The 26,072-nt window shown below is 50.3% G+C and overlaps 2 protein-coding genes across 2 annotated transcripts in view; both read left to right on the top strand.

The window, feature by feature from the left end:
• The window catches only part of UBTD1 (ubiquitin domain containing 1), a 54,249-nt gene extending 41,071 nt beyond the window's left edge, over positions 1-13,178 (top strand). Inside the window, exons 2-3 of the mRNA XM_036438761.2 lie at positions 10,343-10,570; positions 12,106-13,178. Of these exons, the coding sequence (XP_036294654.1) occupies positions 10,343-10,570; positions 12,106-12,491 (614 nt within the window). The 3' untranslated portion in view covers positions 12,492-13,178. The remainder of the gene's footprint in view (positions 1-10,342; positions 10,571-12,105) is intronic.
• Positions 13,179-14,619: 1,441 nt separating this feature from the next.
• ANKRD2 (ankyrin repeat domain 2) lies at positions 14,620-25,823 on the top strand. The gene is made up of 9 exons (XM_036438757.2): positions 14,620-14,762; positions 19,825-19,926; positions 21,162-21,317; positions 21,411-21,518; positions 23,318-23,416; positions 23,753-23,851; positions 24,643-24,741; positions 24,846-24,944; positions 25,583-25,823. Exons 1-9 carry the CDS (start codon positions 14,676-14,678, stop codon positions 25,730-25,732), a joined length of 999 nt encoding a protein of 332 aa, XP_036294650.1. The 5' UTR covers positions 14,620-14,675; the 3' UTR covers positions 25,733-25,823.
• The last annotated feature ends 249 nt before the right edge of the window (positions 25,824-26,072 follow it).

Here is a 26,072-nt window from a genome sequence, read left to right on the forward strand (position 1 = left end):
ACCATGCTTCCTGAAGGGATTACCTGGGCTTCACTTCCTCTGGCTGTACTCTCTCCGGTGGGCTGATCCTCCTTCGGGCCTGCTAGTCTTCTTGACCACTTATCCCCTTTGCAGACGCCATGCTCAGCCACACCCTCCAGTCTCTGCTTCCAGCTGAGACTACCAGGGTGTGAGGGGAAGAGGAGTGAATGAATTCTGCATCCAGGCCAACAGGCTCAGTCTGCTCAGGCTGTTGGGGTGGGCAGGCCCTTGTCACTGCCTTCTCTTCCCTGGAGCCTCTGCTCTCACGTGAGCTAGGCAAGGCCAGACTTGTCACATAACCAGCACTCCTGGGGAGGACATTGTTGGCCCTGTCCCTGGAGTAGGGGCTTGGGGACGGGGCTTGGTAACTGAGTGTGAAAACAGAGCTTAGGGATTGTTGCAGGTATAAATAGGGCCGTCTCCTGGCTTGAGTGGACTTATTGTCCTGGGAAATCTCTGGTTCCCTTGGCTGGTCTTAGAGTTAGTGTCACATCCCAGTGGCTTAGTTGTGCCAGTCCCTGACACCACAATAAGGATCTCTTGGGCCCGAGATCAAGAAATGAAGGGACTGCTTGACTTCTCTCTCATGCACTTTCCCCCTGCTTCCCCTGCCTGCCCACTTCTGCTCTCAGTTCTGATTCCTCCACCATGCTCTCCACCCCGTTCACATTCACTGTGCCTTTGTCAGTTCCATTTTCAACTCAGCAGACAACTGGCTGAAAACCCGCACTGGGCCAAGTGTGCTGTGAGGCTGCGGACTATTCAGAGGGAAGCAGGCAGGGTCTGTCAATTTCTGTGGATTTTTGAGGATCCTCGCTTTGGTGTAGTCATTCTGAATTCAGCAGAGCGAATCAAGTATTGGGAGTATAGGTACACACGCTCATGCACATGCACATGCACATGCACACTCAGAGACGCACACCAGCTCTAGGCATGTTGCAAAGACATTTAGAGTTCTCTCTCCCACTCTTCTTTCAAGTGCCCTCCCTTGGGGTGGTATGGCCAGACACCATTCATTATCGAGAACAAACCACAGCGTCTACCATCATTATCCTCCCCAACCCAGACAGTGTGCCCTCTTGCTGTCTTGCCTGTTTACTCTCCAAATCTGCTCTCAGCAGCAACTTTGGAGGTGGTCTGTTGAACGAACTTATGCGAATGTGTGGAAGAGCCTGCCATTTTCATTCCTGCCTTGCTGTGTTTTCAAGGGGCTTTTTCAATCAAAATCTTTACATACTACAGCCCAGCCCCATACGACTCCAGTTCAGTGAGTATGAGTGGGCCCTGACTCTGCCTTCCTAACCAGCACTCCAGGAGATCTTCATACAGGTGGTGTTTTAGACAATCCTTCAAGACCGCAGCTCTTGCCTCTTTACTAGAAACATCCGTTCTCTGCTCAGTCACAAACATCTTGGCTGTTCCTTGCCCATCACAATCACAGAAGCTCACCATTTTCGTGGGTGTTTTGTGCCTCCCAATGCAGGTGTGTACCTTGACTACCGAATGGTCTTTTGTTTTTTAAAATCTCTCTTTTGTCACATTCATTAGGGATAAGAACCATTTCTGTTACTCTGTCTTTGACCTGGAACTTATCTAGGACAGGTGAAGACGTAAGTAGAAGCCACTAGATGCTCCTGCTGCTGAAACCAGCAGAGCCTGTCCTGGCCCTGGACAGAGTCACTCAGAGCTGCCAGCAACTGAAATCTTAGAGGCTGTTGACCTTGAGCTTTCCGGATCCTCACCACCCTCAAGCCCCCTCACTCGGCTCTCCAAATTCATCCTGCTTTTCCACCGGGACTTGATGTACCATTTTTTCTTGTTAGCAACTTTCGTTGTATTATTATTAGTAGTAACAAATGCTTGTTGTAGAAAACTTGGAAAATATAAGCAATCCCCTCACCCCAAAACTTGTTACTGCTAATCAGATATAGCCAGTTAGCATTTTGGTATAAGGCCTTCCAGTCTTTTAATATGTGATTTTATTTATTTATTTATTTATTTATTTATTCATTCATTCATTTATTTTAGAAACAAAAGCTGGAGCACAAAGCATGTGCTGCTCCATAACCTTTTTACATAGTATTCTGGACACCTTATGTTACCCAGCATCCTTCCACCCCATCACAGACTTTTTGCCACGAATGCATAGGTTTTATCTAGCATTTCTCTAGGTGTGTGCAGTTAGTGTGTTTCTAGCTTTCCCCTGTTTAAAACTGTGCTGAGTTAAACAGCTTTGTAGATAAACCTTTGCCACACACTTGTGATTATTTTCTTAGAATACATTCTTAGAAACTAAATAGCTGAACAAAAGGGATGTACATATTTTTAAAAATAAGTTTTTATTGATTTTTAGAGAAAGAGAGGGAGGGAGAGGGAAAAAGAGAAATATCTCAAGGCCAAACCACAGTCGTAGATCTCCTGACTCCTGCATGCCCCCTCCTGGGGATCAAGCCCACAACCCAGACATGTGCCTTGACTGGGAATCAAAGTGTTGACCTCATAGGTCAAAGGTCAACCACTGAGCCACCCCAGCAGGGCAGGATGTACATTTTTAAGTTTTTGGGTACATATCAAATGCCCTCCAAAAAGTTTGTACCAATTTGTTCAGCATATAAGAGTGTTCACATCCTTTCCAAAGTCTATATTCTTTAACTCACTAACTATAAAACATCATTCTTTTTAACGAAATGAAATTTAAAATCATCAATTTGCTTTTATGTTTAGATAAAAAAAACTTTCTTTTCTTTGTATCTGTGCCTATGATTGTCAGCATTATTGTGTAGAGATCCAGACATTTTGGTATGTCTCTTTTACATGCTTGCCTTGGGCCTGGTGAACTTTGTTGGATGTTTTTACTCTGTATTTGACTCACTGTTCAAGAACCAGCACCTGGCCCAGAGGTGCTGCAGCTGCCCCCTGCTGGTTGCAATATGCAATGCCAGCTGAGAAGGCATGGGTGGACTCTTGCTCCTCTTTTCTTTCTTTTCTAAAAAGATTTTAAAAATTGATTCTTAGATAGGACAGGTGGGAGAGAGAGAGAGAGAGAGAGAGAAAGAGAGAGAGAGAGAGAGAGAGAGAGAGAGAGAGAGAGAGAGAGAGAGATGTGAGAGCATAATATCTATCAGCTGCCTTCTGCACACCCCCTGCTGGGGATCGAGCCCGCTCGATCAGACCGCTCCCCCCACCCCCCAAGTCCCCCTATCCTGGGGCACAGGATGAAGTCCAACCACCCTGGCAAAGGCCTGCTGCCCTTTTCTTGACATCAACCTCTCCCCCTTTCCACCATCACCACCCCATTCTAATATTTTCTGGTCTTTTCAGCCAAAAAAGACCAGAGTGCAGGATTAGGAATTTTTAAAACATTGAATCCTGGGTAGCAGCAGATGCTGTAATACTTGGAGAGACATTGTGTCCACCCATGGGTTAGAAGTTTGTCTATGACAGGAAAGTGTGCTATTGTCAATGTGGAGGGGAGGGGACCCTGAAGGCGAGATATTCGAGCAAAGCATCCTGAGGTATCCATGGCCTCTTGAGATGATGTCTTTGAAAGGTGACTCTTCAGGGCTGTGTTTATTCTAAAGAGAGAGTGAGATGCATGCATAATGCACACTTACACTTCCGGTGTCCTGGAGTCAGCAGCCAAGCAACTTAATTGGTATGAACAGAACCGAACTGTAACCATTAAAGGGAGTGGGATCAAAGCAGGAACAACTGATGCCCCGAGGCCTAGTGTCTTCTTTAGAAAGCATGTTTCTTAGAATTGGCTGCTCTTTTTTTGGAAGTGTGGTGGTAAGATTTATTGGAGCTTGAGCAAAAAGGACTGCCTCTAGGTGCCTGGTGTTTCACGCAGGACCAGGTGGCTCAGCTTCGTCCCACTGTGGAAAAAGGGAAGTGGGTGCTCTTGACCTCACGGTGCCGGCAAGCTTTCTAAACCCTCAGCAGACCAGGATGGCTCATCAGCTGGACCTAACCTCTTCCCATAGGAGCAGCAGGTAGACATAGGTTTCCATCTGTGTCTACCAGTGAGAAGTGACCTCTGACACAGAGGAAGGAAGCAATGCAAGTCAACTCAAGAAGTTAAAAAGATCCCGAGGTTGGGGTCATTGGGGGAAGGGCAGACATACCACACCCCAGAGATCCCTGAAGATGTCATTGAGCAAAGACTGTGAATCCTGCTGGATCAAAACTCTTGTTAGGGAGTCATCAATATGAAAGGACCAGAGAGAAAAAGAGTCATAAATCATGAAGAAGGATCAGGCAAAAAACACCTTTGGGCCAAACTTCCAAAAAAGCAAAAAATACATGGACAAAACTAAACTTTGGTTTCAACAGTGCCTCTTCTCTGTCTTTTACACTTAAAACTTTGATTTGATCTGGCTTTGATTTTTATGGTTGGTGTGAGGTAGGGATCTTGTTTAATGTGTTTCTAAATGGAGACCCTTAGTTCCAACACCATCAATAGTCCACATTAAGAAAACTCTTTCATGTTTCTCCTCTGCTGCTCACACTGATGCTAGTTGTTATGGGTGTTTTTCCACACCAAGCAGTTCTCTGTGGCTACCAACTGGTATCCTACAATTTTCAATTCTCTTACCATCCAGAATTAGCACAGGCCCCACAGGCTAAGGGCTCACTCCCTCCACTTTTCAACTTCTTTTCAACTTGGCTACAAATTGGAAGTTCCCATAACCCCCTCCTTTGGTTTGATAATTTGTTAGAGCGACTCTTAGAACCCAGGGAAACAGTTTACTAACTATTGTCAGTTTATTACAAAGGATATTTTAAAAGATACAAGTGAACAGCCAGAAGAAGAGATACAGAGGGTGAGGCTTGGAAGGGTCTCCAGCACAGCAGTTTCTGGTCCCTGGACTTGGGGTGGACCACCCTCCCATCACATGGGTGTGCTCACGAACATGAAGATCTTCAAAGCCCATACTTTGGGGGGTTTTATGGAGGCTTCACAGCATAGGCATGTTCAATTACTAACTAAGTTTACAACCCCTCTCCCTGCTCCAGAGAATGGAAGGCATGGCTGAAAATTCCAAACTTATCATGGCTTGATCTTTCTGGTGACCAGCCCTCATTCAGGATCCCACCAGAGTTTCCTTATTAAAACAAAAGACACTTATCCAGTTGGTGTGGCTCAGTGGTTGGGCATTGACTCATGAACCAGGAGGTCATGGTTCAACTCCTGGTCAGGACACAGGCCCAGGTTGTGGGCTGGATCCCCAATAGGGGCCATGTAGGAGGTGCCGATCGATGATTCCTTCTCATCATTGATGTTACTATCTCTCTCTTCCTCTCCCTTCCTCTCTTCAAAATCAATTAAAAAACAAACAAAGAAAACAAAAACACACTTGTGTTTCCTAGGAAATTCCAAGCAATTTAGGAGATCTGTATCAGACATTCCTATCATTCAGGAAATTATGAGGGTTTTAGGAGTTCAGGGTGAAAGACAAAATTACTAGCAGAGCCAATATATATACTTATAATATCACTCACATCTATCACACACACACACACCCTATTGTCAGTGTTCCTTCTTACTTGAAGCATATTTCTGTATATGCCTGGTCTATTTCTGGGCTCTCCATTGCATTCCACTGGCCCACTTGTCTGTTCTTGTTTCAGTGCTGCACTCACTATAGCTTTATACAATAATTACTGTCAATAATTGTAGTGCAAGTTTTCCCACCTTATTTTTCCCTAAGAGTATCATTGTTTTTCTATATAAATTTTAGAATCAACTTGCCAAGTTTCTTGAAAAACAAAAACAAACACACCTCCCAGTTAGGAATTTTATTGGGATCTCATTAATATATAGATCAGTTTGAAGGAAAATGGGACATCTTTATTATCTTGTTGCATATTGCTTCATCCCCATTATTCCTATTGTATCCTCCTAGAAATTCCATTTTAAAAATGTCAGAGTGAGTCCTGGCCAGTTTGGGTCAGTGGATAGAGCATCGGCCTGCAGACTGAAGAGTCCTGGGTTCAGTTCTGGTCAAGGGCATATGCCCAGATTGCAGGCTCGATCCCCAGTAGGAGGTGTGCAGGAGGCAGCCAATCAATGATTCTCTTTCATCATTGACATTTCTGTCTCTCTCTGCCTCTCCCTTCCTCTCTGAAATCAACAAAAATATATTTTAAATATACTAATGGCCTGGTGCACAAAATTTGTGCGGGGGGGGGGGCAGGGCGTGGTGGCTCCTTTTGTTCAGCCTGCACCTCTCTCCAATTGGGGACCCTTTGGGGGATGTCTGATTGCCAGTTGAGGTCCGATCCTTGTTGGATATCCCTCTTGTAATCTGGCTCCTAACCATCCATCTTCCTGCTTGCCTGATCACCCCTAACTGCCTCTGCCTGCCTGCCTGATTGCCTCTAACCCATTTGCCTACTTGCCTGATTGCCCCTAACTACCCTCTCCTGTTGGCCTGATTTTGCCCCTAACTGCGCTCCCCTGCCAGCCTGATTGCCCCTAACTGCCTCTGCCTGCCTAATTGCCCCCAATTGCCCTCCCCTGCAGGCCTGATGTTGCCCCCAACTGCCCTCCCCTGCAGGCCTGATCTTACCCCCAGCTGCTTTCCCCTGCTGACCTGATCTAGTCCCCAATGGCCCTCCCCTGCTGGCCTGATCAACCCTAACTGCTTCTGCCTCGGCTCCCACCACCATGGCTTTGTCTGGAAGGAAGTCAGACATTTGGAAGATGGCCAGTCGACATGGTCTAATTAGCGTATTACCCTTTTATTAGTATAAATAGATTATATAGGATAGGATTGATTAAATGGGGGCGGGGAGAGAGCCTTTTTCAGCAGGAGGAGATGCTCTTGGCAGACAAAAATACATAATCCCTATATCTGGACTGATAGCCAGCCATATGCACTGTATTGCCAAACTGGTCATTAAAAAATTGAACCACTTTCTTATACCTTACACCAAATAGCTGTTGCCCTTAAAACCCCTCCTCAGCCCCCACATGAGGTTCTGCCTTCGCAGTTCACCCAGATTAGGTTCTGATTGGTCAGTTTCTATAGCAGTCAGTGTCAAAAGCTCTGCCTCCTAGGCAGCCATTGGCTCCTTGCAGATCACCGAGATTTGGTTCTGATTGGTCAGTTTCTATGCCAGTCAGAGTCTCTGGGCCTTATCTCCAGGCCTGATCAGAGAGGCAGGGCTGATCAGCTCTGGGCCTATCTCTGTCTGCTGTTGGCGAGGTCTGAAGAGAAAGAAAGGCAAGGGCTGATCAACAGCTGCCATGGAGGCTGTGGATCAGACCCTGCTTCTCTCTTCGGGCCTCTCTCTGGGCCTGATCCACAGCCTTCTCGGTAGTTAGTGCTGGGTCACCATGGCACCAACACCACTGACTGCAGGACTGACTTCCAGTGTTTGGTTGTCCGTTCGTTCCTTTGGACATTATGGACCCTGGCATGCGCGCGCGCGCTCTCTCTCTCTCTCTCTCTCTCTCTCTCTCTCTCTCTCTCTCTCTCTATATATATATATATATATATATATATATATATATATATATATAAGTTTTTACAAAAAGACCATCTGCCCTGGCAGGGTGACTCAGTTGGTTGGAGCATCATCCTATACACCAAAGGTTGTGGGTTTGATCCCCAATCAGGATGAATGTGGGAGACAACCGATCAATGTTTTCCTCTCTCCCTCTCCCTCTCCTTCTCCCTCTCCCTCCTCTCTCTCCTCTCTCTTTCTCTTCCCCTTCCTCTCTCACTAAAAGACAATTTAATTGTGTGAGGATTAAAAATAAAGTCAGACCATCTGAGTTTCAGTTATTATATTTTTCATTTCTATAAGCCTATACGGTTCTTTTAATTTCTGCTTGGTCATTCTTTATAATCTCTTTTTCCCTGTTCATATTTTCAAGAGTCTCGTATTTCTTAAAATCAGTATTTCATAATCTGTGTCTGATAAATCTCATATCTGAAATTTTTTGAGTCTGATTCTTCTGTTTGCTATTTGTGCTGGCTCTGTCTTATATTGCTTTGTTTTCTTGTATGTTTTTATTTTTTTAAAAACCAAGAAACGGTGACCTTATTTCTTTTCCTTGGAACTTTATCTTGGGAATTATTTGAGGCTTGGTTTGAGGTTGTTTTCCTACAAAGAGGATTTGCATTTCCTTCTGCTAACCCAGGGACACTTTAAATTAAATGAAAAGTCTAGTCAAGAGTTTTCTGCCTGCACAAGAATCTGAAAACCGACCTTTGTGGATTCAGTCTAACCTGAGGTGAAACCCTCACTCTGTCATTTACTGTGTGACCTCGGGCAAGTCATTTAATCTCTCTGCCTGTCCCTTCATCTGTGAAATAGCAATAACACTTGCTCCTTAGGCAATTGCAAGGATGAAACGGGATAATGTACATAAATAAAGTGCTTACCTGGGTTCTTTTACACAGTTGGTAGACAGTGAAAGTCATTCTCTTCCCCTGAAGAGCCCCTCTTTTCTGCCCCAGCCAGTGGGGATAGCCTAGGCCATGGTCAGCAAACGGGCTCGAGAGCCACACACGGCTCTTTGGCCCCTTGAATGTGGCTCTTCCATGGCCCAGGCGAGTCTATTTTGAAAAAAATGGCATTAGAAGAAGTTTAAGTTGAAAAAAAAATTGGCTCTCAAAAGAAATTTCAATCGTTGTACTGTTGATATTTGGCTCTGTTGACTAATGAGTTCGCTGACCACTGGCCTAGCAATAGCCCCTAGCTTTAGTCCCGTCTCTCTCACACAGGATCCGAGTTAGAGTGGGAGCCGAGTACTTTATTAATCCTCAGCTGAGGATATTTTTCCTTTGATTTTTAGAGAGTGGGAGAGCGAGAAAGAGAGACAGAAAGACACACAGAGAGAAACATTGATGTGAGAAAGATACATCGATTATTGCCTTTGCACATGCCCCAATGTCACACCTGAGATACATGCCCTTGACCAGAATTGAGCCCAAGACCCTTCAGTCCCCAGCTAACGCTCTTTCCACTGAGCCAAACCGGCAAGGTCAGGGCCCGAGTTCTTTAGACCTCGCTCCTGTGGCTCCTTCAGCCTTCAGCTGTGGGATGATGGCCTCCGGAAGCCTGTGAGAGATGCTCCTGCTCAGCCCTGACTGTGGTGGGGAGTTGTCTGGGAGGCCAGTTTGGGCCAAGAAACAAGAAAAAAAAACACGACATGTATTGCTTCTTCAGATGCTGCAGGACTCTTGTGTTCATTGGTTATGATTATGTAAAAAATATTCTTTGTAACTCTATAGTGGAACATGAATAACAAGTCATTAAAATGGTTTATAATTTAATTCATGGGAACATACATTGGCAGTAATATAAATGTGAAATAAACAGAAAGTTGTTTATTGCCAAGAAAACATTTTAAATACTTTGTATAACAAAGAATAGAAAATATTTAATAATATGAACTCATCTATATTGAGAAAAATAGAGAAAAGGAAGCTGGATGGAAATGTGCCCTGGTGTCAACTGTGGTTATTTCTGAATGGCAGAATTCTTGAGTAATCTTTTTCTGCAATGGCAGAATGGAATAGACAGCAAAAGGTGGCCTTGGAGTCAGGAAGTATTGTGTTAAATTGGTACCTTTGTGGCCTTAGACCACATGTGTCAAACACAAGGCCCGCGGGCCAAATCCGTCCCGCCAGGCCTTGCAATGTGGCCCACACCGCGCTGTCATCACTGCACTCCGCTGCGTTTCCATCACAATGACAGTTTATGACTGTTCAGTAAACCATTCGGCCCGCGATTTAGGCTGGATTTTAGATTTTGGCCCCTTCTCTGATTGAGTTCGACACCCCTACCTTAGACAAACAACATCCTCTCTGGGTGCTAGTTTCCTCACTGTTGGGTTATTTTGAGGATCAAATGAATAATGGGTCTAAAGCAGTGGTCACCAACCTTTCGGACCTTGCGGACCACCGGTTGGCGACCACTGGTCTTAAGTGCCTAGCCTTTGGTTTGGCACAAGCTGGCTCCATAAATGGTAGCAGTTATTATTTTTACATATCAGTATTCTTTCTAGATTTAAAAAGTACTGAACATGTAGTACTTTATAATCAGTTACAATACAGCAGTAACAAGAACAGTATTTTCTTGCTGATAGAAGTATTTTACATCCCCAGGTTGGGTGTGTGCAGTTTGCAGACTCTTCCCTGACTCCAAGGATAGGCCCAAAGACTAAATACTTAGGAGCCATTGCAATGGGTTAGGGTGGGCTGGGCAGTGGGTCCTGGTCCTGGCCTGGGGGTGAGGGGGCTGGGCAGAGGGTGAACTGCAGCCCTGGCTTTAGAGGTGCTGAGCCCCCCTTCTGTCTGCCTAGGACGCAATGAGCCCCTGAAGAAGGAGCGGCTAAAGTGGAAGAGCGACTACCCCATGACGGACGGGCAGCTGCGGAGCAAGCGGGATGAGTTCTGGGACACAGCACCTGCCTTCGAGGGCCGCAAGGAGATCTGGGACGCCCTCAAGGCTGCCGCCTATGCGGCTGAGGCCAATGACCACGAGCTGGCTCAGGCCATCCTGGATGGAGCCAGCATCACCCTGCCGCATGGTGAGCGCCAGGGTGGGGCCTGGTCCCGCTGCAGGCGGGGAGTTGCTATCCACGCTGGTGGGTGGCGGGGTGACCATCCACTTGTTCATTCAGCAATCCGTATGGGCAGGACCAGGAGTGAGGGCACAAAGGAAAATGAGACACAGGCCCTGTTTGCCCAGTGAGGGAGTGGAAAGGCACCAGCAAACCTCCAGTGTGATGAGAGCAGGCTAAGGATTACTCAGGTGCTCTGAGATCCCTGAACACCTAAGGGACCAGCCTTCTGTTGGGTACTTACGTGCTGAGCACTGAACTAGAAGCTTCTGCATTTACATTCATAACAGCCCGTGGGACTGTGTAAAGAGGGGGTAACGTAGAACTCTATAGAGTCTTAGACCTAGGTTTAATGCGAGCGTTCCCTGCTTTGTGACCTTGAGCTAGGAGCTTTTCGAATTTCAAGCCGTAGTGACTTTAAGTTGGTATATCTACTTCATGGGCTGGTTGTTAGGATTCAGTGAGCTACCCTAACATCAGTTAGTCTAGTCCTAGCACTTAGTAGGTGCTCAGGGCACAGTAAATGTATTTCTACCTGCAGTACATTGTACAAGCAAGGAAACTGAGGCTCATTAGGTATAACACCACCCCCTCCTACCCCCAGTCAAGACATGAAGAGCAGGGCCTGTACTGTTTCATTAATTCTTATAAACCCAGCACCCAGCACATTTGCTCAGGAATGTTGTTGAATAAACAAATGGAAAATTAAATAATTTGCCAGGATTGCACAAACAGGATTGGCCAGCCAGGTCTTCCTGACTCTACCTTGAGCTCCTTCCAAGCTCACTCAGGGACACATGACTGAAGGGTGGGCTTGGGACTGTGGGTGGCCACGACAAGTGTATTAGTCTGCTTGGGGTGCTATAACAAAATACCATAGACTGAATGGTTTATTAAATAACAAATGTATTTCTCAGAGTTCTTGAGGCTGGGAAGTTCAAGACCAAGGTGTGAGGTGGAATCAGTTTTAGGCAAGAGCTCTCTTCCTGGCTTGTAGACAGCTGCCTGCTTGCATTGTCCTTACATGGGAGGGGGGGGGGGATGGGGGGGGAAGAGAGAGAGCATTCTTTTTTCTTTTTTTTTAATATATTTTATTGATTTTGTACAGAGAGGAAGGGAGAGAGATAGAAAGCTAGAAACATCGATGAGAGAGAGTCATCCATCAGCTGCCTCTTGCACACCCCCTACTGGGGATATGCCCGCAACCAAGGTACATGCCCTTGACCGGAATCGAACCCGGGTCCCTTCAGTCCCCAGGCCGACGCTCTATCCATTGAGCCAAACCAGTCTCGGCAAGAGAGAGCATTCTTGTGTCTCTTATAATGATACTGATTCTGCCAGATCAGGGTCCCACCCAAATTATCTCGTTTCACTTTAATTACTCTCACATAGGCCCCTGTCTCCAAATACAGTGACACTGGGTTTAGAACTTCAGCATACGGATTTTTTGTGGAGCTATAATTCAGCCCCCAAGCCTACTCTGATAGCCCTGTCTCCCTCAGGCACTCTCTGTGAATGCTACGATGAGCTGGGCAATCGCTACCAGCTGCCCATCTACTGCCTGTCGCCACCCGTGAACCTGCTGCTGGAGCACACGGAGGAGGAGAGCGTGGAGCCACCGGAGCCCACGCCCAGCGTCCGCCGTGAGTTCCCGCTGAAGGTGCGCCTCTCCACGGGCAAGGACGTGAGGCTCAGCGCCAGCCTGCCCGACACAGTGGGGCAGCTCAAGAGGCAGCTGCACGCCCAGGAGGGCGTCGAGCCGTCCTGGCAGCGGTGGTTCTTCTCTGGGAAACTGCTCACAGACCGCACGCGGCTCCAGGAAACCAAGATCCAGAAAGATTTTGTCATCCAGGTCATCGTCAACCAGCCCCCACCACCCCAGGACTGAGGAGCCTGCGGATCCCTGGGCAGCAAGGCCAGGGAGGGCCTCGGGGGGCTGAGCACCAGGCCCCTCCCTGCTGCTGCCTTGGAGTGCTGATATTTTCCTGAGGGGTGCCTCCCTGCTGTTTGGCTGCTGGGCGAGCCGTAAAAGGGACCTGCCTCCCAGAGCCACCGGGGGCCACCAGTGCCCAGCACCCAGGAAGCAGTGCTGCCACCAGGCCTTGCCAACCCTGTCAGAGAAAAGGAAAACTGGGGCCCTCCACCCTGCCCATCTCCAACAGCAGGTTCGAGCCATGAGGGCCAGCTGGAGGCCCCTGAAGCCCAGTTCATCTGGTGCTTCCAGCTGTGCTCACTCGGTTTTCTGCTCAGGGTCTGAAGCAGCTGCTGTCTCCCTCCCCTGCCTCTGTCCCCTGGCTCTGCCTGGGCACAGTGCCAGTGCCCTGGAGGGGAGGGACTGCTCATGAGCCCCAGGAGCTGGGAGCCTGAAGCCAGCCTTTGCCTCTCCTGCCCCCAGCACAATTGGCAGAGAGGCGGCGGTTGGCTGGACAGCTGGGCTGCTGTGGCGGGGGTCTGCACTGGGCCATCTCCTGGCTGTAACCCAATCGATGGGGTGCCTGCAGCCAGTCTTGGCCCCACAGCAGTCCCTGTGTACAGATATATCTGCATATTTATCAATAAAGCCTTTTGCTCCTTCCTTCTCTCTTGCCTGGCTATAACTTTGGGTTCCCTGCAGCTCTGTGGAGCCTGGGAACCAGTTCTGGTGTGGAGAAGGTGGGCCCGGCCTCCCAGCGGCTCAGGGTGCAGCAGAGAGTGCAGAGGAGCAAGCTTTGAACACTAGCGGCTGGGCCCTGTGTGCTCAGGGGCCTTCAGGAAGAGCCACTCAGCCTCTGAATCCACTTTGCTTACCTTTCAAGTGGATGCGATGCCACCTGCCCTGCCTCCTCCCTCAGTTGCTGGGAGTATCAGTAGGCTAACAGATGTGAAGAAGGCAGCATCTCAGGAAGGTGGCTTTAGGGACCTGCCGGTCTGTTCCTGCAGCAGGAGGGTGCTGGCTTCTGGCTCCAGCCCGAGCCAGACCCTCGGGACTAAGGTGTGTGCGATCCTGGAGACGTTGCTCACTTGCTGATGTTAAAACAAATTTCTGACAAACTTAGAGCATGTGTTGGCTTGCCAGCAAGGGGACCAGAGACAAAAGGGAGCTGTTCCTGTGCGTTCTTAGGGGAAAGTGTGCAGGTAAGCAGAGAGGGCAATCTTGGATAAGGTGGACAGGCCACGTGAGTGTTACAGAACCTCAGAGCTGTGGAGTCCATGGCCGTTAAACATGGGCTGAGCAGGCTCAGGCTGCTGCTGCTTCAGTTGAGAGTGTTTTTCTTTTTCAGCGAGCATGGCTTGTCCCCAGTCAGGGAGGCCTGACAGGAAACAGGAGAGAAGGACGGTCAGTCCGAGCTGGTGGTCATCTAGCTTGGTGATGTACTCAGGCCCTCCCACTGGCTTCCTGAGACCCTTACTGAAGGAAGACCCTGTACCTCCTGCAGAGGCCCCCTGAAACAGCCGGATCAGGAACTAAGGAACATACAGCCAAGTGCTGGGATACTCTGCTAGGGGGCGCTGTGGGACCCCAGAGAGGCAAAGGCCTGCAGGAACCGTGCACAGAGGGAGGCAGCTGCCCTGACCCCCGCCAGCCACTGGCACGTCAGCCGGGATGAAGCGTCTGCCCCTTTCCAGAGCCAGCAGGGCCTGAATACAGGACAGCCCAGGACACAGGACTCTCTTGAGTCCCCACTTGGGCTTTCGGGCCCCCTGGTTAGCACTGGCTGGGCAGTTTTCAGGCGCCCAGCAGGTGGCACTGTCATCAGGACTAGAGACAGCCAGTGGGCCCTTCCTGCAGCCCAGCTGGCCTGGCTAAGCACCAGCTGGGCCTAAGCACTCGTGGTAAAAGCTGAGCAGGCTCCTTCCTGCAGCCCCTGCTCTCGGGGTCTGTGCCCTCCAGCTCTCATAGGTCGTGGGATGTAGGGGCAGCTGTCCTTGCCTCCCCTGCTCTCTCCGGCTACCCAGGGTGAAGGTGGCGGGGGCAGGGAGGGGGGCAGGTGGAGAATTGAGCCGGTGAGCTCATGGCAAAGGCGCCCAGCAGGGCGGGGGTGGGTGCCCTGGTCTATAAAGCCCCCGTGGCTCTTGGCCTGCAGAAGCGGGTATGGACAGCACCATGGCGGGCTCCGAGGCGCTACAGAGCGCCACCGCGCTTATTGAGGAGCGGCTGGCACAGGAGGAGGAGAATGAGGTATGGGCAGAGGTGTGTGTGCCCAGGGGGGTTCTGAGGGATCCAGCTCTTCTGTCAATGGAAGGAAGAGGCTGGCTGCCACGCCTGTGGTGAAGGGGGACAGGTATCCCTCGGGCTCCATTCCAGACAGAGGGTCTCCTGGTGGAGAGGGCTTGAGGTATCAGCCCTAAGAACTGAAGGACAGTGGGGCGAATGAGCCAAGCTGGGCTCCCCGAGACCCTGCCCATGCACCTGGGCCTTGAGATAAGCTGCTGCATAAAATGAGACAGCTGGGAAGCTGCCTGGGGATGTGGGGATGTGGGTCCCTGAGGTCCCCCAGTTCCTGGGCGGGAGACTGAGACAGGAGAACTCCAGGCTGGTCACTGAAGAAGAATAAAGATGGGGAGCAGAGGGAGAAAGGAAGCAGGGGTCTCCTCAGGACTGCCAGCCACACCTGGAGAGGCCGTGGGAGCATGGGGCCCTGGGCAATTGCATTTTCTTCTAAATAAAGAAATGGGGGGGGGGGGGGGCGTGCCAGCTTGTCTTGCTTTTTTTTTTATTTTTTATTTTTTATTATTGTCTAAAGTTTTACATGTCTGCTTTTCCCCCAATTGACATCCTCTCCAGCCATTCCCACCCCCAGGCAAGCCCTCACTACCCAGTTCTGTGGCCATTGGTTATGCTAATATACATGCATTGCTTTTCATTTTATTTAAACCAATACTTGACCTAAAGTCTGCTCTGCCAAGTGCGAAGTGCTGTGAGAACTGAGAGGACCTGTAAGGCCAGTCCCTGCCTCCTTTTTTGCCAGCCTGCATTCCTTTAGCCAATACCTGTCAGAGGCATAGTCTACTAAGGAACAAAGCAGAGTGAGGGAGTGTGGAATAGCGGTGTTAAGTCAGGAAGAAGTGAAGGAGCACAAAGGGTGGATGAGTCATTGCAACCTTAGGCCCTCAGGGACTTCTCTGTGGACAGGATGGCATTTGAGCTGGGTCTTCAAGAATGGTGAGTGGAGATCAGGAGTTGGAAGGGTATTCCAGGCTGAGGAAAAGACAGACACTGAAGCTTAGATAGGTGAGAGCATGACTGTTATTAGAAATTCTGGTAGCAGGGGCTAAGACTGGGAAGGGAAGCAGGACAGAAACCAGAGGGCACATATGAAAGGTATTTATTCTGTGGGCAATGTTGTTGAGTGAGAGAGGGTGGTGCCATCTGACCTACTTTGGGAAGGCAACTCAAAGCCCTAAGAAGGACTTGTTAGAGGAGGAAAGACTGGCCCTAACAGGAATGGGAGGGAGAAGACAAATCAGCTTAGACGTAGACTCCATTCAAAAGAAGAAGAGTGACGAATGGGGTGAGGGTGAGGGAAGGATCAGGGCCCCAGTGGAAGAAGAGATGAGGGCTAAGGAAGGGAGGGAAGGCTTGTAAGTGAAGTTTGGACCGAGCCTTCTGAGTCTTGGCTTGGGCATCCCTGGAAGTCCAGTAATGCCATTTCTCACTCCCCCAAGGGCCTGTGCACCAGTGCCAGGCAGGTGAATCATGCCAGGGTGCCATTTTTGGAATGCTGGATACAGAGGCCTTCATCAAAGGGACATGGGGCAATCCTCATCCATTCATTCATACCACAAATATAGCAGCAGGGCTCTGGGGACACTGGGTGCCCGCAGAGCCAGCCTTCCCTTGGAGTCTAGTAGCTCAGCAAGTGCCGGCTACTCTGCTACCAGTAAGCAGTGCACAGGCACTCACTCTCCCATTCAATCTGTGCAGCCATTCATGGAGTGAAGCGGAAGTTTTGTTGTGCTTCACGCACCAGCATCCAGTGCAATGGCATTTATTGAGCACATGCTGCATGCCAGCCCACAAAGACAACCTGACGCTAGGGGCCATAGCGTCCGGGTAAGACACGGATGAACATTAGAGTCCTCAGTTGTTCCCACCAGCCCCAAGCCCAGCAGGGTCCTCAGAGGAGAGCCTCTGTCCAGTCTGTGCCCCCTTCTTGGGGTGGGAGGGGAAAAGGTCCTGGGGACCCGCCCAGGAACGAGGCTCCGTTGTGGGACACTTACTGGGGCAGGTCATCCCTGAGGACTGAGGGGTGGACAGAGATGCTGAGCCCACCTGCCATCATCCATTCACTCGTTCATTCATTTATCCTCTAAACCAGGAATGGGGAATATCCGGCCCATGGGCCATGAAATCATTTGGTCTGGCTCTGCCAAGGCATTAGGGGGATGAGTTAATTAAATGTTTGACCAAATATAGCAGGCTCATTTTTTACGGGAATAATTTCGTATGGCCCATGAATGATGTCGTAAATATCCAAAGGGCCCTTGGCAGGAAAAAAGTTTCCCACGTTCACTGAGCACCTACCATGTGCTAGGCCCTGTCACGGGTGCAGGGGGTACCACGATGATTAGAATCCGAGCCCACGCTCTGGCTGCTCCATCCGAACCCCAGCCAGAGCCCCACATACAGGAGTAGCTGCAGCACGCGGTCACCCCTTGGCCCTGGGAGAGGAAGCAGTGTTTCAGGAGAGGCCAGCACTGGGGATACCTCAAACCACATAAACCTGACATGGAAGAGAGAAGCCCATGGACGGGACCTCCAAAATAAAGACCTGGGAAATCGGAACCACCCTTGGCAAGTGAGACAGCAGAACTCAATTGAGAGCTCTGTAAGGGTGGCCATTCCTTCCAGCCTGCCATCTTGACCAGCACCATCCCGCCTGGGCGAATGTTCCCGGAGCGCTGGAACCTCAGGGATGGGGGCCAGCTCTTCACAAAGAATGCTTTTCCTTTAAGAGAGAAGAAGGAAGTAGTCAGGCAGGTAGGTCAGAGCTCTGAGGAACCCCAATGGAGAGGAGACTGGGAAGGGGTTTCGCCTGTATTTTTACAATGAGAATAAGGTTACTAGAGTCTACGTCAGCTGACTCTCATCCCTTAGGTTCCCTGAGAGCAACAGTTTCTATGCTTTAGGATTTCATGGACCAGTAAAATCTGAGGGGGGAAAAAGTTGGTATCTGACATAGATTTGCAAATTTTTTATATCGCCAAGTAAGCCATTTAAAAAATAACCATCTCTCATCACATTGTTTCATCAAAGTAAATTTTTATGGCATAAAGAAGCTTAAAAAATAATCTCACTGCTTGAAAAAGTTAATATACTAGGTGTACCGGTTAATAATGCAGATTTTTTCAATAGATGGGGTTACATATATGTTGATATATATGTGATTTGATATGCATGCTATTTTGTTGTATTGACAATAAGCTTCAAAACTTCATATGTCAAATTTTCTGAAGGTGTTAACATCATAGATATTTTTACACTTAAAAATGTCAAATTTTGTGCCCCAAAAAAAGAGTGTTTGCAGGAATGTTTAATTCATTATTTTGAAGAAAAGTGTTGTTGAAAGTTATCGTATACTTCGGGAAGCTTATAGTGAACATGCTCCATCTCCAGATACTTGTGAACGCTGGTTTAAAAGCTTTAAAAGTGATTATTTCGATGTGAAAGACAAAGAACGTCCAGGGCAACCAAAGAAGTTTGAAGACCAACCATTACAAGCATTATTGGATGAAGATATGTGTCAAACTCAAAAACAACTTGCAGAAAGATTAAACATTGCTCAGCAAACAATTTCCGATCATTTACAAGCAATGGGAAAGATTTTAAAGGAAGGAAAATGGGTGTCACATCAACTGAACGAAAGACAAATGGAAAACCGAAAAGTCATCAGTACAATGTTGCTTCAACTGCACGAAAGAAAGTCTTTTTTGCATTGAATTGTGATTGGCAATGAAGAGTGGATTTATTTTGAGAATCCCAAACACTCACAATCATGGATTGATCCAGGTCAGCCATCAACATTGACTGCAAGGCCAAATTGCTTCGGAAAGAAAACAATGCTCTGAGTTTGGTGGGATCAGGAAGGTGTGGTGTATTATGAGCTAAAACCAGGTAAAACCGTTAATACTGATCACTACGAACAAATAATCCATTTGTTCAATTAAAACTTCCTGCAAACACTCTTTTTTTGGCACAAAATTTGACATTTTTAAGCATAAAAATATCTATGATGTTAACACCTTCAGAAAATTTGACATATTGAAGTTTTGAAGTTTGTTGTCAGTACAACAAAATAGCATGCATATCAAATTGCATATATATCAACACTAGAGGCCCGGTGCATGAAATTTGTACATGGGGGGCAGGGGTCCCTCAGCCTGGCCTGCACCCTCTCCAATTCTGTACCCCTTAGGGAATGTCTGACTGCCTCTCACAATCCAGGACTGCTGGGGCCTAACTACTCACCTTCCTGCCTGCCTGATTGCCCCTAACCCCTCTGCCTGCCTGCCTGATCACCCCTAACTGCTCCTCTGCTGGCCTGATCCCCCCTACCCACCTCTGCCTTGCCCCACACCCAGGACCCAGGCTTCCTCCCTTTGGCTGGCTACAGGCATCCAGGACCCAGGCTGGCTTCCCCCTGGGCTGGCCACAGCCACAGGGGACCATGGACCGTGGCTTTGCCTGGGACTGTGGGGTGGGTGGTTTGTCCCTCTCCCAGGCCACAGCCTGGCTAGTCCCCATTCCTCTCTCAGGAGCTCATTTGTGCCTGGCTGGTCCCCATTCCTCTCTTGTTGAGTGAGCTGTTAATGCATGACAGTGTGAGGGTGTGACAACCATTTGCATGTTAGCTCTTTATTACATAGGATCTGTGTAACTCCATCTATTGAAAAAAAAATCCATATTATTAATTGGTACACAGTATTTAGTTTTATGAAAATTCATTTCAATAGCTTTTAACTTTGTTTGGCTGGGGACTTGGGGCCATCATGGGGCAGGAGTCAGAGATGGAGCTGGGATTGGGGTTGGGGTTGGGGTTGAGGTGGGGAACTGAAACTGGCCCCCTTTTTTGGATGGGTCTCTCCAGGAGCCCGGCTCCTGCCAGGGGCCTCCAGGACCAGCCAAGGAAGGGCTCTGAGGCCACACAGGAGGAGGTCTTTGGAGCATCTCCTTGGAGTGTTTAGGGGAGAGGCCACCTCCTCCCGGGCTCTGCAGGCAGGTCTTATCCTTGGCTTATCAGAAACTCCGAGGATCCACCCACCAGAAGCTGGCCATGGACATGCTGGTGCTGGAGGATGAGAAGCACCACGGGGCTACGAACCTGGCCCTACAGAAGGTTAAGGTGAGTGGGAGGAGAAGCCATTGTCTGTGCTCAGGAGACAAGCTGGGCAGTTATGGCCTTACCTCCTCCTGGTGTGGTCCTTGAACCCCCTGGAAGCATATTAGCAATGAGCATGCATGTCAACACCCCACCCGGACCTGCTGAGTCAGAATCTGCACATGTACAGACCCCGGGGGAGCCTGGAGAAGGGAGAGCCACATGACAGGCACCATGCAGGCATGAGGGGGCTGAGGGAGGCTGTGAGTGCTGACAGGAGAAATCTCCTTGCTGATGAGAGAAACCCGTTTCCAGACACTGTGTGCAGGATGACCCCATAGGAGGCGTGTCTGAAAGGGCATTGACGGAGCCACCGGAGGTTACCGCTGGGGGAGAAGGGCTTTCTCTTCAAAACTTTATGTTTCTATATTACTTTTATTTTTACAAATGTTTTGATTGATTTTTAGAGAGAGGAAGGGAGAGAGGGAGAGATGGAAACATCAATGAGAGAGAAGCATTGATCAGCTGCCTCCTGCACACCCCCTATTGGGGATCCAGCCCACAAGCCTGGCATATGCCCTGATTGGGAATTGAAACTGGGATCTCTTGATCCGTGGGAAGATGCTCAACAACTGAGCCACACCTGAGGGGCATATTTAAAAAATATATATTTTATTGATTGTTTTACAGAGAGGAAGGGAGAGAGAGAAACATCAGTGAGAGAGAAACATCCATCAGCTGCCTCCTGCACACCCCCCACTGGGGATGTGCCTGCAACCAAGGTACATGCCCTTGACCGGAATCCAGCCTGTGACCCTTCAGTCCACAGGCCCATGCTCTATCCACTGAGCCAATCCGGTTTCGTTCTGAGGGGCATATTTTTAATATTAGTCATCTGTTACTTTTATGGTCACACACGAGTGGAATTGCAGGGGAAGCAGAGGATCCGGACTCTGTTCTAAGGCCTGGGCTACGAATTGCCTCTGAGATTCTCTCCTCATCAGCTCCCCCACCCACCCTACATTCCTGCCCACTGTGAAGCCTTCCAGGCAGTTCCCTCAAGCCTACCTTGCCTGCTGACCTGAGCCACCTGAGCCACCCGCTGACTGAGCCACCCGTCACCCACTTTTGTGCTCCCCGGAAGGAGAGATAGACTTGGCTCCTTTCCCTGTTGAAGGCTCTCCCCTGTCCTCCCCCTCCAGCTTAGCACAGGGATCCCCACGCTCCTGGCCTGGGGCTGACGGGCCCTCCCCACGCAGGGCCAGGAGCGTGTGCGCAAGACGTCCCTAGACCTGCGGCGGGAGATCATCGAGGTGGGCGGCATCCAGAACCTCATCGAGCTGCGGAAGAAGCGGAAGCAGAAGAAGCGGGCGGCCCTGTTGGCCCAGGAGCCGCCCCCAGAGCCCGAGGAGATCGTAAGCTCCCGGGGGACACTTGTGTGGGCCGGGGAGCCCCGAGGGCCCGGGCCACTGCGGGGTGGCCCTGGGTGATGGCACTATCTCTCCCAGACTGGCCCCGTGGAGGAGGAGACGTTCCTGAAAGCCGCCGTGGAAGGGAACATGAAGATCATCGAGAAGTTCCTGGCCGATGGGGGCTCCCCGGACACCTGCGACCAGGTAGGTGATGCTCTCACCACCCTTCACTGCGCCTGCCTCGGGCGGACCCATTTGAGAACAGGCACTGGGTGTCCTTTGGGAGTGTCCTTTGGGAGAGGTGTCCTCGGGAGATTTGGGATGGTCCTTCTCACACAGGAGTTTATCTAAATCCTTGGGTCCTTTTCTTTTCTTTTTCTTTTTAAAAAAATATATATTTTATTGACTTTTTACAGAGAGGAAGGGAGAGATACAGAGAGCCAGAAACATCGACCAGCCCCCTCCTGCACACCCCCCACTGGGGATGTGCTGGCAACCAACATGCCCTTGACTGGAATCGAACCCGGGACCTTTCAGTCCCCAGGCTGATGCTCTATCCACTGAGCCAAACTGGTTTTGGCCCTTGGGCCCTTTTCAACGTGAACTCCATCCAGACTACCGAGTGTTACGTGGTTCTTTGGGGACGAAGGAATGGGATCAGATAAAAAGAATGCCTCTCCCTGGCTATGTGACTTGTCGTTAGGCCCCTCCCCGCTCCATGCCTCAGTTTCCTCCTCTGTGAAACAGCCTGCTCCCCTCAGAGCACGTTATGGGGGTCAAATGGAACAATAGTGCTTCTATAAGTATTTACCGAACGAATGAAAAAACTATAGAACTCACGCGAGGGTATATTTTTGTACTGTATATCATACTTCTTTAATTTTCTATTTTATTGTGATAAAATATATATAACACGGGCTATGCCGTTTTAGCCATTTTAAGGGTACGATTCAGCTGCATAGATTGCATTTATAATGCTGTGAAAACATCAGCACTATTTTCTGTTTCTACCACCTACCATACTTTTTTTGTTTGTTTGTTTCATTGAAACAGCCTCTTCTTCACTTTAAACAAATTAACGAGCCTGCATTATTGTAGGCTTGGACTACATACATGTCTGTTCTATTCTTCAGAAGCCAGAGTCTTATTCCTCTTGTTCTGTCTGAGCATCTCCTCCCTCAGTACTGTGCTAGGTACTGGGAGGACAAAAAAAAAAAAAAAAAAAAAAAAAAGATGAACCCCAACTGGTTTGGCTCAGTGAATAGAGTGTCGGTCTGCGGACTCAAGGGTCAGTCCCAGGTTCGATTCCAGTCAGGGGAATGTACCTTGGTTGTGGGCACATCCCCAGTAGGGAGTGTGCAGGAGGCAGCTGATCAATGTTTCTCTCTCTCATCGATGTTTCTCTCTATCCTTCTCTCTTCCTCTCTGTAAAAAGTCAATAAAATATATTTTAAAAAGATGAAGGTTGAGAGTAGATGTTTCAAGAGACCAAAGAAGAAAGCCAACTGCATTGGGAAGGGAGGAAGTTCATCCTTTCCTTGAGTCAGTAATCAGGGTGCACCTGCCCCCCTGGCCCTGGGCTAGGCTCTGTGGGAAGCAGAGCCAAGTGAGCCTCAGTAGCTGGCCTGCCAACACTCTCCATGCTGGAGGGTTTCTGGGCCCCTGGAGGTTCCAAGAAGATGATGGTACTTGAGCTACATCTTGAAGGAACAGCCAGAATCCATTAAGCACTCAAGGGAGTGAGGGCATAATGGGCACACTGGCTCAGGGAAGAGCTCGTGCGAAGGCCTGGCTCCCTGTGCTCGGGGCAGCGAGAAGGACGGAGTCTGCAGGGCACAGGAGGGAGTCTGGATAGAGCACGAGGAGCTGGCAAGCATGGACAGTATGGGGACCCAGCACAAGGGTCAGAATCAAGCTGGGCCTCAGCCTCAGCCTCAGCTTGTGTGGGAGGTGGGCTCGGGCCTGGGCCAGGGCTCAGGCCCTGACAGTCTCTGTGGGAACAGTTCCGCAGGACAGCACTGCACCGCGCTTCCCTGGAGGGCCACATGGAGATCCTGGAGAAGCTGCTGGAAAGCGGGGCCACTGTGGACTTCCAGGATCGGGTGAGCTGAGGGCAGGTGCTGGCTGGGAGGCCGGAGGGGGCCTAGACTCCCCCGCTGTGTGCCACCCTGGGACACAGACAGGCTGCCTCGGGGCCCAGGCCCCACCTTTAGTGGGTGGTTGGCCTTGGGCAGCCCCATCTCCTCTGCAAATCTCTCTCAGACTAGATGGTCCCAAGGGTTCTTACATTTTGCTTGTCCCATTGCCCAGGCACTGGAGTGACCTCTCACTCCCCTGTGCCCTTCTCCTGGTACCTCCCTCCCTTCTGGCTGGGCCCTTTCCCCCAGGGCACTGTCTTCTTGGAAGCTCTGCCATTAGGCCCCGTCCTGCCCTTCTAGCTGGATTGCACAGCCATGCATTGGGCCTGCCGCGGGGGCCGCTTGGAGGTGGTGAAACTCCTGCAGAGCCGAGGAGCAGACACCAACATGAGAGATAAGGTGAGGCGATGGTGCTCACAGATATTGGGGTGGCTGTGGGAGGGGAGTGGGAGGCGAAAGACAGAAAAGCCAAGGAAGCTTTGAACAAGTCTGGTTTCCAGAGTGGCTGCAGAGCCCAGGGATGGATCGTGTCCATCAAATGCAGGCCCCTGGAAGCCATCCTCTGGGGACGGGAGCAGGAAGAGCAGAGAAGAGGGCTGGATAAGAGATTCGCTGTTTTGGGAACTTGGGGACCGCCCAAAAGATATAGGATTTGTTCATCCATGCAATCTTTCAGCATCCTTCTATCTATCCATCTCTCCATCTCTCCATCCATCCCTCCACCTTCTTAAAATTTATTCTTTGTATGAGACCTTGAGCGAGTGATAGCCTCTGAGCCTGTTGCTCATCTGTAAAATGTCTTGCAGAGTTCTTGTATAGATTAGGTGGGAAATGAATGTAAATTACTTGTTAAACTTAAGTCTAATGTTTGATAAGCTTTTGCCATGCCCATTACATAGTCATCCGTCCATAAGTGACATCTATTGTAATCACTAAAAGAAGGGCAGAGGAGTGCTGGTAGCTGGGCGGGTGGGGAATCATGGAAGGCTTCCCGGAGAAGACGGTACGTGATGCTTCCGAGCCAGACCACTGGGCAGGACGGGGAGAACTGGAGCACTCCCTGCCCCTGCAGGGCTCAGGCCCTGCTCAGAGGACTGGGGGAGGAACAGGCTGCAGTTAAGACCACCCCCTTCCCAGAGCCACACAGGCCAGGCCCCTTCCGCCAATAGTTCCCGCGGCCCCCTCCGCAGCTGCTGAGCACGCCCCTGCACGTGGCGGTTCGCACTGGGCACGTGGAGATTGTGGAGCACTTCCTGACCCTGGGCCAGGACATCAACGCCCAAGACAGAGTGAGTGTCTGGGCTCTCCCCTGCCCGGCCCCTCCACGGGGGGCAGGCAGCCTGGGGGCTCCCGATGCCCATGTGGGCGCTACTGAGTGTCACTCCGGCTCTAGGAAGGGGACAGTGCCCTGCATGACGCCGTGAGGCTCAACCGCTACAAGATCATCAAACTGCTGCTCCTGCACGGGGCCGACATGATGGCCAAGAACCTGGTAAGTTCATCCCTTTCCTGATTCAGCAGTCAGTGTGCACGGCCCCCCCAGGCCCCGACTGAGCTGTCAGATGGCACAGAATCAAGCATGAGTCAGCCGCCTGCCCTTGGAGCTCTTTCCTGGCCCAAATCCTGGAGGGTCAGAGCTGGACGAGCCTAAGCCCTCGGTTGGCATGCCCGTTCCTGGCACGCCATGCTGGTTCCTGGTGTCCTTGAGGGCTCTTAGCATCCCATGTCCCCCAGTCCAAGCTCTCCTTTGGGATTCAGAGCAATCACAGGATGGAGGAGAATGCTCTCCCTTCTCAATCCCAAATGGAGAACACTAAGGGGATATGGGAAAGCTAGGAAGGTAGGGGGAGGCATGAACGAGGACATCTCAACCTTGGCATTATTGGCATTCGACACTCGGCTGCCCTGGGCACCTTGGGATGTTGACGCAGCATCCCTGACCACTAGGCAAGATGCGAGTGGTACCCACTCCCCGCCTACCACCACCCCTACCCCCAGTTGTCATGAGCAAAAGGTCTCCAGGCACCACCAATGCTCCCTGTTGGGAGCCACTGGCATAGACGAGGGCACCTCCTGGTCCAGACTTCCGAACAGTGGCCTGATCTCCCCTTGCCCCCCGCCCACCCCCAGGCTGGAAAGACTCCCACGGACCTGGTGAAGCTGTGGCAAGCTGACACCCGGAACGCTCTGGAGCACCCTGAGCCAGCGTCCGAGCAGGACGGGCTGGAGGGGGCTGCTGAGAGTGGGCGGGAGACCCCCCAGCCTGTGCCAGCCCCATGACCGCCTCAACGGCCTCCAGACTCGAGCCACTGCTCTGCGGAGACACAGGAGCACCCACAAGCCACCTCAATAAAAATGCCATTTTGCTATGTGTGATGTTTGCTTCTCTCCGTGCCTGACATGTGTAGGAATGCAAGAGCTGGGGGCTGTCCGAACTCCCGCCTTTTCCCTTCCCTGGGCCCCTGAGCCAGCCTGGCTGCGTTTCCCCTTCTCCCCACGTCCCAGCGTGGAGCAGCTTCACCCCGCACTCGTCCCAGACCACCCCCCCTGTGACCGCTGGCCTGGGGCTGTGTGTGGCCAGCACAGGCCTGTCCCGTGGAGGGACAGCCGGGGGATTGTG

Source organism: Pipistrellus kuhlii, unplaced genomic scaffold, assembly GCF_014108245.1.
Source record: "Pipistrellus kuhlii isolate mPipKuh1 unplaced genomic scaffold, mPipKuh1.p scaffold_m20_p_15, whole genome shotgun sequence".
Lineage (NCBI taxonomy): Eukaryota > Metazoa > Chordata > Mammalia > Chiroptera > Vespertilionidae > Pipistrellus > Pipistrellus kuhlii.